The 15121-nt window shown below is 46.0% G+C and overlaps 1 protein-coding gene across 1 annotated transcript in view; it reads right to left on the bottom strand.

Annotated features, from left to right (window-relative positions):
- The window catches only part of LOC139914174 (nuclear factor of activated T-cells, cytoplasmic 1-like), a 62098-nt gene extending 48177 nt beyond the window's left edge, over positions 1-13921 (bottom strand). Inside the window, exons 1-3 of the mRNA XM_071902414.2 lie at positions 13699-13921; positions 8993-10100; positions 6615-6774 (exon numbers count right to left, since the gene is read on the bottom strand). Of these exons, the coding sequence (XP_071758515.1) occupies positions 6615-6774; positions 8993-10100; positions 13699-13819 (1389 nt within the window). The 5' untranslated portion in view covers positions 13820-13921. The remainder of the gene's footprint in view (positions 1-6614; positions 6775-8992; positions 10101-13698) is intronic.
- Between the last annotated feature and the right edge of the window lie 1200 nt (positions 13922-15121).

Below are 15121 nucleotides of genomic sequence, written 5' to 3'. Positions count from 1 at the left end.
CGTCCTCACTCAGAGCCGCGGTGACCTCATGGAGGAGAGGAAGTGATTAATGAGGTCAGGCAGTCCTCTCGGTGACGCTGGCCTTCCCAGCAGCAAAGGAAGGCGGTCTAGTCCCCCCTGGGCGACCTCCCCCGATCCCTTTACCATATGTGCTCCCCTGACCCTCTCCCTACGCACCCCCCCTTCTCTCCTACTGAACCCCTGTGACGCTTACTCAAGTGCGCACCACAAGCAGAGCGCAAAACTTACTTCTTCATTTTATCCTCATAGGGGTAATAAGATGGGGAAAAAAAGCTGAGATACTGTCATAAACTTTAAGTGTGGGCCGATGACAGAGGCTTCACTCACACCTGTGACCTCAGCTTCGTATTTGTGTCTCTTGCTGCCTGTGAGGTTGGACGAGGGAGTGCCTAATTTTGACCAGATGAGCTTTCCTAGCTGTAACTACAGTCTATCTGGCGCACGTATATTTATCTTTGCGATAATCTAAACCAAATTTGAATCAAGGCTTGATTTGCAGCTGTTTGAGCGTGCCAACTTCTGCCACTGTGTCAGCTATATCCATTTACACCTCCTACCACAAGCCACCGTTGCACGTGCCATTCTCGATAGCTCAGGCTCAAATAAAACATTGTGGATATGGCAGCTGATGCATTAATTGTGTAATTGTATGCAGCTGTGTTGTCTGGGTCACTTGTGATGATGTGGAGGGGTGTCGAGCTAAAAAGCGAGAGCAGAGCGCAACCCGTCCACTTTCCACCATTCATCTCCCAGTCGCCTTTGGACCATCGCAGATCCATCATAACTACTGCAAGTTTCAGCCCCCGGGATACAGCCCCGTCTTTGAAATCGTCTGAAGTCATTTTCCAAAAGGCTTTTTTTGTTTGCTCCTTCGCTTCACTCAATGAAAATCATATGTGATAGAATAATGAGGATGTTTTTTTCATCTAATTAACAATACTTTTTCAGCATTTTCATTGCATACTGTATCCCTCAATTTCTTTAGTGATAGTGACACACTCAACACTGCTTACACCTGGATCCAAAAGTTAAAGGATAGAACATGTAATGTTTAATGATGACTTGCTGGTAAAGTAGATGTGTCTGGCCTGGCTAGAAAGTGAGTGTGAATGTACTGTACAAGCCTGCACTGGGCTGCCTTCTATCTCTCCACAGTGATTTCATCACTGCCTGGAGAAATGTCATGACTCGTAGAAGTCCACGTGGCGCAGAGAAATGGGGAGAGAAGGAGAGGACGACTGGAAGCAGGAGAGGAGGGGAGACACTGAGGCAGGGGAGGAGAACTGCAACAGCAGATCCAGGCTTTTTCCCATTATCGCGCTCCCTCCCTCTCTCTCTCTCTCTCTCTCTCCCTCCTCTCTCTCTCTCTCTCTCTCTCTCTCTCTCTCTCTCTCCCTCCCTCTCTCTCTCTCTCTCTCTCTCTCTCTCTCTCTCTCTCTCTCTCTCTCTCGAGTGCTGACAGTCACACAGCCAGCCTTTGCTGTACCCAATTAAATCTACACTCATCCAAGTTGTCTCTCCTTCCAGACTTTACTCCATCATCCTCCCCCTCTCCCAATGTCTCCAGCGCCTCATACTGAATGCATAAGAAAACATATGCAATCCTTTAATGTGTCAGTTTTCCATAGTTCCAAGCGGTACTCCATTTTATAAGCAACTAAACAGCCATATCCCTCAAAGTTTGTGTTGAACTGAATACTGCGGTGTTATGTCATTGAGGGCAACGTTTCAAACGCTAGCCCATGTCTAGACCAGCGAGGGTCCAAATTCCGTATAAAAAGAATGGCTTTGTTACCAGCACAGCCTGCCATAAGAAAAACCCTCCCTAACCTACAGAGAATCTGGGCAGGGTGATGTAGGGAGGACTGCTGTGCCCTGTGATAGCATGACTACCCACCAGTGTCTTGCCTCATAAATCTGTGGGCTCCCTGGTCATCACCTCAAACCAGTGAAAATGATGCCCAGTTAGTTCCATTTTTTCCAGTTGTTATTCATTGGTAATTAGTGGTAGCCCAATACCAGTGTAAGGGAAGCCCCGCAGATGGAGAACCACAGAATTAAAGAGTGGCATAAATACCCCTCTGGGCAAAGAATAACAGCCCTGACTAAACTCTAACAGCACTGCAGGGCACACGGAGCCTTTTGAATGTCAAACAAGAGGTGGCAGTACATTTAATGAGCAACAAATTAGCAGCTACAGTATAGGTTGCTGTAGATCAGGGGTTTTCTTGGAGACATTACACAACCGGCGAGCGCCCGATCCCAAGGTGAAACCGCACATGTAAAGAACCAAGCACATGTTTGCCAAGGTCTTTCATGTTGTAGTGGTGGAAACATACAGCAAATTTGATGTGCATTTCATGCAGTTGCAGGGGAAGGGAGATGGGTATTAAGTCACGCACACTTTAATAGGGATGATGGCCACATCCTGCTGAAATTACACCATGTCTGTTGCTGCTTTAGACTTAATGAGAGAGAGAGAGAGAGAGAGAGAGGGAGAGAAAGAGAGAAAGTCCTATAGGCCAGTCATTATCCTATATGCACAAGCCATGTGCATGACTGTGCTGTGTGCGATAGGTCTAATACTCCACAGGTGTTGTTTTCTGCTGTTACTAAGGGCCCAGCGGAGATCTATGTTCCCGGACTGGATTTAAACCTATAAACCTTTGCAACGTCTTCAGCTGAACCACAAAGTAGATCAGAGCAGGGTCACGTCCTTGGTCTCTACTCTGAATGAAAATAATTTTCTGCGTAATTCCACTTTGTTTTTCAACTCTGCCTATCGTTTCTCCTAAGGAAAAACCCATCAATCACCGTCACGGCGGTATTCTGTGTGAAGGTAGACCAGGTTGTTGGTTTTTCCTGAGCACGGCTTTGAAAACCATCCTGTAGACGTTTGACATAACTGTGGTAAGAGAGGGGAGCCTCAGTGAACAGTGAGAGAGGAGCCAGTGGAGTAGCCTAGATCCCCTTAATGGTGCTGTGGTCTGCTGCAGTAAATAAAGTGGAAAAGCAGCCGCGGGGGTCACGACGTGGACCAATCGCAAGGGGGGAGGTTAAGAGGCTGCGGAGGAGGAAGAGGAGGAGAAGGAGGAGGAGAAGGAGTCCAGAATAAATGATGGAGATTGGGAACGGGGAGCGCAGAGGGCCGGTGCAGGCAGCAGAGGGGTAATGAGTCGAGGTAACCCATAATCTAGAGGTTTCCATCAGTGTGCCGCTGGAGCGTAGACCCCCCCACCCACCCACCCACCGACCACCACCACCATCAGTACATCTCCAGCCTGCGGGGAGGATGGTAGTGATGTGAATGCGGTGTGGACGACCTACTGCAGCTCAGCATGATGTCAGCCCTAACAGACGTTGAACTTTCCTAAACAAAGAGCAGCCTGTGTATTTGTCAGCAGATGAGAAAACACCTCCGCTCATTATGACTTCTGCTACAGCAAATAAGCAGCTGAGCGTATATGAAACAAACCAGGAGCAGAGGAAGGTAAGATGGTTTTTGGTTTTCTGATGTGCTGACTATTTGTCAGTCGCTGCCCCTCTGGGAGTCATGTGGCGCATCGCAGGCTGTCGACACTGTGTCCCTTCATGTTTTTCACCTTGCTTGTGTTTTTCATCCATTGTTGCTTTCCAACACACATGTCACCATCACTCATAAGGCGTGTGTCTGCCCATCCATGAGCTAAAAAAACAACGTGGCTGTGGGTGACTGGGTTTAAAGGAGGGAGGCCTGCTGGTGTGGGTTTGGGAGATGGTTGAAGGATGAGCGATTCACATGGAGCGACATCCTCAGTGAAGCGGAGGCCCCCTGGGGTGGGAGGGAGGTAGTGGTGCACGGGGAGGGGAGGTGGCATCCGACGGGCTCTGGGATTCTGACTTGTCTCCGCCCCCCACCCTCCCCATCCTCAGCCAACCTCAGGGCCACCCAGGCCCTAATCAGCAGGAAGCAGAGCATCTCCAGGGGCAGCCAAGCCAAGCCCCAGCTGCCTGGTGACTCCCTCTGCCTTCTCTCTCTCTCTAACTCTCTCTCTCTCGTCTCAAGCACAAAGACACACCGACACACCGACACACACACACACACACACACACACACACTTCCTTAGCTGCTTCCTACACCCATGCCCCCGTGTCATTATTGACTCATTCTCCTTGACTGCACCTCACCCATCCAGCGCCTGCCACTCATTACCACAGGGCACTGGGGACTACAACATGCCCTATCCTCTGAGATTAGAGGATGAACAGAGCAATGAAGAGAAAGAGAGAGAAACATTGAGAGAGAGAGAGAGAGAGAGAGAGAGAGAGAGAGAGAGAGAGAGAGAGAGACTGAGTAAGAGATTTTGTAGCCCCAATGATGCAAAAATTCCCTGAAGATAGGCTACATTATAAATTCTAAACTTTCACTTCTGTATATACTATATATACTTCTACTGTGTACAGGTTATTGCCTAATCTCCACAGATTTATCTTTCTGCCAGCAGCCATGCTTCCAGTGGCTTCCACAGTCTTACGAAACCCCCAAGTTATGCCAATCCATTGCACATGTGATATCAGGCGCATGAAATCATTCCTCAATAAAAAATAAGAGTAAAATGTGCGCTATGTGAGTGGGGGAGGTGACTGTGCGTCAGTAAAGCAGCTGTCATCATATTTTCTATATGACTGTTACTTTGTAATCATGATTGACATACACAGTAAGACTTGAAAACATCCTCTCAAAGTTGGCAATACATTTTATTTGATTACAGATGTTAATAACTACATCAATTCACCATGGCGCCTGTGTAGCAGGACATAAACAAGCCAACTCATCTTAAATCTGGGAAACATTGTAAATATGTAGACACACAGGATGCTTAGTCATTAGTCTTTCCTCTGGCCCCCAGTATGAGTAACAGTGGTGTGAACTAAATCAAGACCAGTCTCACCTGCCAGTGCATAGCAGGCTCACGCTGGTAAAAGTCTCTAACTATAGCATGGGGAGGCGTGAGCTTAAAATGTTAGCTCACCAGCATGTTGATATACAAAGGTTCGTAATGAAGGGGAATAATTACCTGTATTTACAGAGAGAACCTGAAGGCTGACAGGCGTGTGTTTATAACACCTTGTTAGCCAACAGCTGTCGAGGGGGTTTGACATTGAGCAGGCCCAGGATGTGCTGACAACATCTATTTACAAAACAGCTGTGGTGCTAACGACGCCTGATGCTAAGTGTGTGGGAGGGATGGACCACCAGCTTTACACTGCATTGGTCCAAACATTTTTTTGCTCCAGATTCAGTGTTTGCTTTGCCTGCTGCTTTGCATGATAAATGGTTGTTCAGGGGTTTGTTGTCACTGTATGCACACACACGTGCAAATATGCACCAAGGTTGTGATCAATGCACTTTAAATTGAATCAAATTAGGAACTGAACATTGTCTGCAAACTATAAAATGCTATATCATTATGATGTTAAATGCAGTTTCATTTACATTTTGAATTGAGTGAATTTATAGTGAATTGACTCCCAACATTGGAGACACACACGCACACGCACACACACACACACACACACACACACACAGACTGCTAGTTCCCCGCCTTGAGTAAACCAAGATGTCATCGTAGCGTGATGACAGCGCAGCAGAGAAAGGAGCTCTGTGCTGTGCTGCTGGCGAGACTGACGTATGCTCTTTATGCGTTCGCCAAGCACAATACTGAGAGGTGATGGTCCTGCTCCATACTAATTGAGTCAATATGCACTGCTGCTGGTCAGAGCGACCTTTTGCTGCAGTAGATTGACTCCCGGCTTCAGGGGCCATTAATAACATAACACACACACATGCACACACACACACACACATGCACACAGACTGTGGTGCATATACACACACCTGCTGCAGGGAGTTAGGAGACAGCTCAATGTTTTTTGTTTCAGTAAACTAGACAATTCTCTAATGATCATGTTAACACGGCATTGCCTTTTAATCAAGTTAAAGTAATTAACTTGTAATTACATTGCAATAACAGTACCTATGTGCAGTCCAATCTTTTTGGTGCAATCCCTGACAGGGTGAAATCTTTTTTTTCTGTCTGATATATTTACACATGGAATCTGATCTTTTCAAATGAGATTTAGTCCATATTCGTACGTGGTTTGAAATTAGGTTAAAATCACATCCCTCAGAGTGCATCTCAATCTCTCCACTCAGATGGTATTTCAAGTGTTTTTTGACATATTTGACGTCACGTTTTGACAACAAGAGCAGAGAACAGCAAGCATGGAGAAGAGCCAGCCAGAGAACAGCGGTGACAAATGTAGAGGTTTTGTGGCTCCTCTCACCATGCACTGTCACTAGAAGTTGCCGTCATAAAACTTCAGAATAAGTAACGGCCAAACTTTGAAAATGTGTCCTTAATCACCATGTGCACATCTGCATTGTTACTATGACAACCAATGTTATAGTGACAGCAAATGATTATACTGTCTAAACATACAAATCATATCTGGTCACTTGTAAATTACCTTGTTGACAGTCTGCCTTAAAGATCAGATTTGAAAAACAAGCTGGATCTGCCTGCTGTCTGAACACAGTGTTAGGGACATACCTGTACTACAGGGTGGCCTCCAGACAAAGCCTTCACCGCCCCTCGGCTGCCCTCGGTCTCATAGTGGGCCCTGTGGTGGGACTTCGGCTGCACCTCGATCTGCAGGCTGTATGGGCCAGAGCAGGATGGAAGCTGCCAGTCGAGAGCTGGCAAAGACGGGCTGCAATAACAAGACAATGGTTGTATTAGGTTAAAGTAATAAACCTCGATATTTTCATATAATTTTCTTTACTCTCTATCACTGATTGATATAGCACAACAGTGATTCAACCTAGTTCATGAAAGCTTTTAAAACACTTGGTGTCTGGTAGGTTTTTCCTGGGAAAAATCCTCTGGTACACAGGAAGTGATGTGTTTTATATTGCCAGTTTGTTTGGGATAAATAGAAGAAGAACTGGGTAGTTAGCATGAGCAGTGATAGCCACCATGGCTGAACAGACAAATAAAAGAGCGCCACCTACAGAAACTCAAACTTCACCAACAGAAAATCCAAGGAAAAAGACGTCACAGTTCTGGACAGTTGATTGCCAGGTCATCTGTTGGAAGTGCAGTTCAGAAACACCACAGCAATGAGCGCTTAGCACCAAAGATGTTGCTAAAATCAATATCTTTTTGTGTCTTCTCTTATTTTTTATTTTGTTTTTTTTCTATTCTATTCTATTCTATTCTATTCTAGTCTATTCTTTCAGTCAAAGCTGAAGGTGCATTTGATTTGCGAAACTAGGAGCTTTGAGGTCGCATTTTTTTCCATGGGTGCATCCTTGCCAAGGAAATCTAAATCAAAAAGGTCTAAACTTGCTTTAAATCAGTCTCAAATTAGGACACTTAAGTGTAATCCAACTGGCTTGATCCTTCTCCATTTCATCATGGCCTATAATCTAATCAATTGAAGTCATTCTCTGACGTGGGTAATTCCTTAGGCCTGGGTAATAATTAGTGGCCCTTTTTATGAAAAATAAATGAGAGACGAATGTGTCCTGGTTAGAGTGCAGTATGTTTTGTATTATGGTGCGACAGGTGGTGACAGACGCGGGGAGTGAAGAAAGTGATAGACAGTGGGAGGAAAGACAGTTCTGGGGCACAATAACAAATCTCACACACATGGGCGTTAAAGATGAGCCTGGGCTTCGATAAGATCCGTTCAACTCAAACTATCCATTCCAAAGAAAGATAATTGTAGAATCATAAAGCGCAGCCACATAAGTATTTAAAACAATGGAGTTACAATGGAACGGGGTCAGCAGCACGCCCTGCCTTGGAGCGTGGTATCTCTTTCTCAGAGCCACAGCTGGCCTCCCTTAACATCATTGTTCTGGGCCAGAGAGCCAGGGCTTCCCATGTGAAGACCGTGGAGATATCTAAACCAAAACAAACATGTGCAAGACAATATTTCTCTATGCCGGATGCCTGTTAAGCACAGAACCCCTGACCTGAAGGGGGGGTCGCCTGAAACCAATCTCTGGCATCTTCTTGGAACTTGCAGGCTGTTTGTTGACCCAAAACGAACTGATTTCCCCCCGCAGGGCTTTATCTGCCCAGTCAGAGCATGACATCACGTTAGCAGCAGAGAAGGAGATGGGCTGGCGGCGCGACAGAGCAGAGCGGCAGGCCGGCTGATTAACCCACAGACTGCTTCCCCCTCAGCCAGGCCTGTCACCATTACTTCCTGCTGCTCACTATCTTAATCAAACACTTGATTTCCGACAGGAAAGTCTGTTATTGGCGTGGAAAAAAAAAGTGCCACGAGGGACACACCGAATTGTAAAAGCTTACCTCGCTCAAAAGTCAGAAATCAATGATACAGCTGAGTGTGTGTGTGTGTGTGCGTGTGTGTCTATGTTTGTGTGGGGGTTGGTATGGCAACAGGGGCACATACACACATGCCGGGCAACTCCTCCCTGTGCAATATGATTTATGAAATATTTTTGATCTTCAAAGAGAAGCCCTTTTGGATGTGAAGAGCATACAACTTTTGGATTTCTGCCTTTTGATATGGCCTTTGAAGATTAAAAACTAAAACAATGTTGTCCTTGCAATAAATATACAACACTAAATTTGGAATAGAAAAGACAACAGCGGGGTAAGGTAGTGGCGCTATTGGAAGAATTGTTTTCCTTTTGTACCGTCTGGAAAACTTAGAACTAGTCCTTGGGCTGTATGCTAGAGACCATAAATCTGTCTAAATAAGTAAACACCTTGATGTGCTTCATTGTCTTCTCCAGGCAATTTAGAGGCAAGACTACGGGGTTGCTTTCAGAGTGACTGGTTCAATCAACTTTGAAGTCACACTGTTTCAACTTGCGGATTCTTGTGTTTAACTTTTGCACAGTACACAGTTCAGTTTCTAACACAGCAGCAGCTAGAGGGGCTCCACCTACCTGAGGTAAGGCTTGGGCTTAGACCAGGAGTAGGGGTGCTGGGGCACATCCAGGAAACCTCCGCAGTAGTTCTCCTTCTTGAAGGCCAGGCGGGAAGCGTAGTCCTCGTGGCAGAGCTCGCCCTCGGGACCCAGCTCCTCACCGCCGGGCTCCACCTTCAGGCTCATGGTGGGGGAGTGGTCCAGCATGGTCTTACGGGCCTTGACCGGGATTCCCTCCCCCATGTCTACCACTCCGTCGGTGGTCAGGGCGTTGATGGCGGCCACAATGGCGGAGTTGGTGTACTGGTTGGTGTTGACCAGCCAGCTATCGTCTGTGACGCTGACCCTGGGGGAGCCGTGTGGCGAGGGGGTGGGAGACTGGTTGGGCGAGCAGGATGTCTGGCGGTAGGGGGCGCCGTTGAAACTGTACTTCCTCTTCCCCATGCCGCCGCCGCCGCCTCCAACTCCAACTCCACCTCCACTGCAGGAAGGGGAGTTAGGCCTGGAGCCACGAGGCTGAGCGGGCCAGCCTTCTTCGGCCACCGCCCCAATCTGGGGGGAGGTGGAGGGCGAGTGGCGGGGGGAAGCGGCCGGGCCGCCGGCGTGCGGGCAGGACAGGAGCGAGGACGAGCCTTTGGGAGAGACGCAGGGAGACTGCCAGGGGGAGTTCTGGGGGGAGTTGTCGTAGTTGTAGAAGCTGGACTCGTAGGAGGAGGCCTCGGAGTTACAGCTGCGGGAGGAGATGCTGCTCGCCGGGCTGAGGCAGCTGGGATCGCGGTAGCCGTCCGCGTTGGGTAGCGTCAGCGTCACGATGGAGTTAACCCCTCGTTTGATAATATGGTCCACGCTGCTGCTCTCTTCCACCTCCTCCTCGGGAAACTGGCTGTAGGCAGTGATCTCGATGCGGGGGCTCTCCAGGGCTGGAGCCCCGTTGGGTCTCAGGCCTTGGGGCAGGTAATAGCCTGACGCTACGTGGTTGTCGTTTTGGAGGCCGTAGCCTGCCTGGTGGCAAGAGGATACTGAGATGATAGGGCTGGACTGTAAGGTGTGGTACTGGGTGGCCAGACAGGGGTTTCCCATGCCCAGTGGAAGGGACAGGCTGACATTTGGTGTGTAGCTGTATGCATCTGAAAAAACACAGAGGAAGAAGTATATTTTAAATGGATGGAACTATACAGTAAGACTGTGGCTCCACAAAGCCTTCAGACCCATTCCATTACAATTATAACAACTTAAATTGTGATTACATTTTAAACCACATCCCTACACAAATCCTACAAAAATCCCACAGTTGTAGCAACTGCCTCCCTTCTTTAATGTTAAAAACGTCTGGAGAAGCTTAGCAGTCATATCAAAGCACAGTTGCTATACATAGTTGATGTGTTGTCACAAGTTGCACAGCCATGCTGTTTGTTTGATCAGTTCATCTGAAGCTCTATTTGGCAGTCTCTACTGTCATGTGTACTCTACAGGAGCTCCTCCAACAGCGCTGATGGATGCTTTATTTGATTGATTGCATCACTCACAGAGTGAATTAGGCCCTCCCCTGTGGAAAACTGACAGCACTCTCGCATCGCTCTGAGCTTGTGATTAAGTCAAAGAGAGTTTGCTGAAGCATTACACACAGATGCACCATGATACACACACACACACACACACACACACACACACACACACACACACAAAAGCACGCACATGCATGCACACAACGAAATCACAGACGAACTAACACAATAATACAAAAACTCTACTTTAATGGAAAAAAACACATACTGTAGCAGGTGAGCTTCTTTGTTTTGCTTTGTGGCTGGCTGCTCTGCCAATAACTGTAAACATCCATTCCTTGATAATTTCAATGAGGATAAAAGTCACAAAATTCACACTCTACAAAGCAGTTAGGGGCATTCCCCTCAATGCAGTGTGCTATATTTGTTAACCACAATGCTCTGCATCACATGAAATGATGAATCTGTCACGCACCACAGAATACGTGGGTTGGCTGGCTAAAATTAGTGTATGACAGTCTATTTTCAGAGGTGATTATGCTATGTGCATTGGGCAAATAGTTCAATGTGCAACTAGTCCGATGAAGCCAGTTTGCTGTCTAACAGAAAAGCAGACAGTGACCAATCACAAAGCCTGACATCCTAGCATATCATAGCAAATCCAGCCTGAAAATGTTCCATGCTCTTTTTTACACCATCAAAATTATCTCATCTCCTCTTTTGAACATGAAGCATATAATTTACAAAGTGACAATATAAAGAAAATAATTATAAAATCAGAACAAAATGAGACATTCACAGTTAGGCTATCTGTCAAACCCTATTCCCCATTATCACAGCTCCTGCGCAAGTTCACATGCACACACACACACACACACACACACATACACACACACACATATACATATACACATTAGAAAATGTTCATCATGATCCCAGAATACACCAGTGCCTGTGCACTATACAATATACATACAGTAACAGTATGGGAAAGAAATCGTCCGTAGCCCTTCAACACCCACCTCTCTCAGTCCTGGGCTGCACACCTTGGCTGTACTCAAACAGATAGTTGAAATCAAACTCTTGCTCTTCATGCTGGAAACTCATCTCTGCCTTAGCGATTAGAGCAACTTTCAACAAAAACACTAGTATGCTGTCTCCTCTGACGCTCCTCTCTTCTGGTTTTCCCTCTTCTACTGCTGAACAGATGATAATCTCCTGCCCACTCCACTCGGTGTGACACACCTCCTGACTACAGGCCTGACTGACTTTACTGAGATGCAGCTGTTTTTTTTTCCCCCCCTTTGAGTATTTCTATGTGTGTGTGTGTTCAGCGGACTATGCTGCAACATCCTTAGCTTCTTTCTAACACCCACTCCAACACACTGGGGCTTTCACTCTCTTGCACTGCATGATCTTGAACTTCGCTTTTTCCGGGTCACACGCATCTTGTCTGCTGAACTAACAAAAATACCGGATTGCAAATTGTGGCGTGAAACAAATGAAAGAAAAATAAAATGACTCACTCATGCTCTCAGTGTCACTGCTCCTGCAACGGTTTTCCGAGCAGTGCAGCGCATTCAAAATGTGGTGTAAGCAGAGTGCGTTTGAAAACATTGACTATCACACAGATTATAGTGCGCTCTCTCTCTCCTCCACAATTTTTCTCAATTATTCTATCACGATCAAAACACTCTCTCCCCACAACCAAACCAGCGTGACTAAAGATTGGATGGGTTTATCCATGGGGATTGTGGTCTAGGCTGGGCTCAGACAGACGGGACCTCAGGGAGAGCTAGGTGGTCGCACATAGAAGTCATCTGCAGCCTCTGGAACTAAGAGCCCCAAGGCCACTTATCGCAGATGGCTGCCTATGGGCTATGGCAAAGTCACCAGTACAGTGTGTGTGTGTGTGCGTGTGTGTTTATGTATGTGTGTGATAGTAAAGCAGCCACCGGCAGACTGTTGAAGCTGAGTGTGGTTAAGCGCATCTCCTTGTCAAGCAAGCTACCCAGCGTCCCTGAACACACAGATCACAGCTCCCTCTCCCTCTCTCTCTCTCCCTCTCTCTCTCTCACTCTCTCTCGCACATGTCTGTTACCAATTATGAGGCTTAGGAGTGAAGGACTGAAATGAATAATAATACTGCCCGCACCCGTCCTTCTGAAACCTCAAAGACAAAATGAAAATCCCAAATCCACAAAAAGTCAATGACATCAGCACTGGAAGACTTTATGAATTAAGTGAGACAGAGCATCAATGAGACTTGATGGACCAAAGTTTGTATCCACACATGGTAAATCATAGAGTCGTATCAAGAATGAGCTAAAATAAACGGTTAAGGTTAGGATCAGAACAAAAACAAAAACAAAAAATCGTACTGTTATATGTATGGAGTATGATTGCTCAGTTTTTAAAGAGACTGCCTATCAACCTGGGGAAAGCATCTGCCCTGCTGAAGTGTCCTTGAGCAAGACACTGAACCCCTGCCAGCTCCAGTGATGCTGCTCTGTAGCTGAGCCTGACCTCTGCCCTCACTGTAGAGAGGGGGGGGAGAGAAAAGAGGACTTTCCCTATTATCATTAGCATTATTATTATCTGAAGTGGGTCTGCGCTTAATATTCAAAACTATTCAGTTCGCCTTCTCCTATCAAAGTGCTCAAATATGCCATGCAGGTGAGAGCAACACTAACCCCCTCATGGTTCATTGCACATGCTGTTGAGCAGCTCCTGCAAAGACACTTAGAGACACCTAATGGACATAAAATGGGTCTATTGCAAAGTATGGGCACCATACCTCAGCCTGGGTGAGTGCATATTGATCTTGTAGTTTTTATCATTAGAATGCAGGGCAAAACAAGAATTGCCAGAATTTTTTTTTTTTTTTTTGGAGCCATAGCCTATATACAAAAAAAAATCACATCAGAGAAGCATTCAGGACAACAATGTTGACCTACAGGACGTCTAATAATTTATCACATTGACAAAATAATAATATGTTGTCAGTCATTGCTCCACTTTGTCACTTTGCTCAGGTTCGTCCTCCTGCCTAATAGTAATTTCAACTTCAACCTTCAATCATTTTCCATAAGTTGCAACCATAGGTGATGTCAACACATTTTAAAAACAGGCGGCTGCGGCGAAGAGCGCAACTTCATAGGTTAACGTTTGATGGCACATGAAAAAAAACAAGCAAAAAAACAGTATACATGCGTTATACCTTCTTCTGCAGACTTCATATCGGCGGCGAGAGAGGTGAGAAACTGGAGTCCCCGGTCCTTCCCCGCTGCTGCTCCAAAGCTGAACTTGGAATCGACACTCAGGCAGAAGGTATCCTGCATTCAACAAGCGGCGCGCAACTCTCTATGAGATAATAATAATATTTTAACCGAGGACAGTATGCAAGTGCTAGTTCACTTCATACACCGTTAAAGAAAAGCATAATTCGCAATGCAATTAAACCAAGGCGAGTGTATCACTTGGCACCCATGCGCGATGGAGTATGCGCACCGAATGAATAAGCTTGCTCTGAAAAAGAATCTGGATTTGGGGAGCGGAGTAGACGGGGCTGGGAAGTGGATGGTGGTTAAGGTGAGTTTGGCTCTCTCTAGCCTAATTAAGGTTTCCAAGAGGCTCCCCAGGTCGGTGACGCAGCGCGGTTTGTCAGAGGGGCCGGCTCCGGCGCTTTTAAAGCTGGAAAACACCCTCCGTCCTCCGTCAGTGCGCCGCCCATTCAGGGATGACGCTGCCGGCTCATGCAGCCTCCTGGACAGCCTGATGATGTCTTCCACCCTGGGATCCCATCGGAGGAGGTGGGAGGGGGCTGGTAGGGGGGTTGAGGGGGGGTAAGGTAATCCCCAGTCCCCGGTCTGGATGTTACCAAGGATATAGTGGAGGATAAATCCCACCAAAAATGTAGTTTTACCTCAGAAAACCCACCTTTTAATAGAGTTAGAGTTTATCCACCGTGTTCACCTAACATAAATCTCAATGGCATAAATTCATAGTATACAGCCTTAGTGCTCTTAAAAATGGCTTTTAGTCTCATATGCAGTCTTAAAATCTGCCAATAGGGTGAGATGATTGTTTCCAATGCAAATCAACTTGTCTTCTCTTGAATCAAAAGTCACTTTCTTGATACTGGTGGAGTGATCTTTGCCTTGTTTCAAGATATTGATATTGATATTGGATTGTAGCTAAATCCACAAAGTCTTGAAAATCTTCAAAATCCCAAATCTCTTGAAAATTCTTGAAACAAGTCAGGTGATTGCTAATCTAACAGTATAGCCTACTGGAAGGTAAACCTCTAAACTGATTTTATCCACCTTTACATTTTTATGACGTAAATCCATAGTAGTATCAAACTGATGTAACTTATACGAGAATAGGGTCTTTTTAAGAAAATAAATTAATTTAATGATCTTCTGAAAACATAATTGATTGTTTGTTTATATTGGTGGTTGTTTGCCTTATCACGATCACTGCCTAGAGGTCAGAGTTTACTCTCTGCAGGGATCAACAAAGTATCACTTTACAGTATATCTATATTGCTATACTGGTAAATCTTCTCAATGTTGGCAATCATACTATTATTTGATCATCAACATTATTCAAAACATTCAGCCTATCCCCATGATTAAAAT

Source organism: Centroberyx gerrardi, chromosome 12 (genome assembly GCF_048128805.1).
Source record: "Centroberyx gerrardi isolate f3 chromosome 12, fCenGer3.hap1.cur.20231027, whole genome shotgun sequence".
Taxonomy (NCBI): Eukaryota; Metazoa; Chordata; class Actinopteri; order Beryciformes; family Berycidae; genus Centroberyx; species Centroberyx gerrardi.
This window is presented reverse-complemented; position numbering and strand designations above follow the sequence as displayed.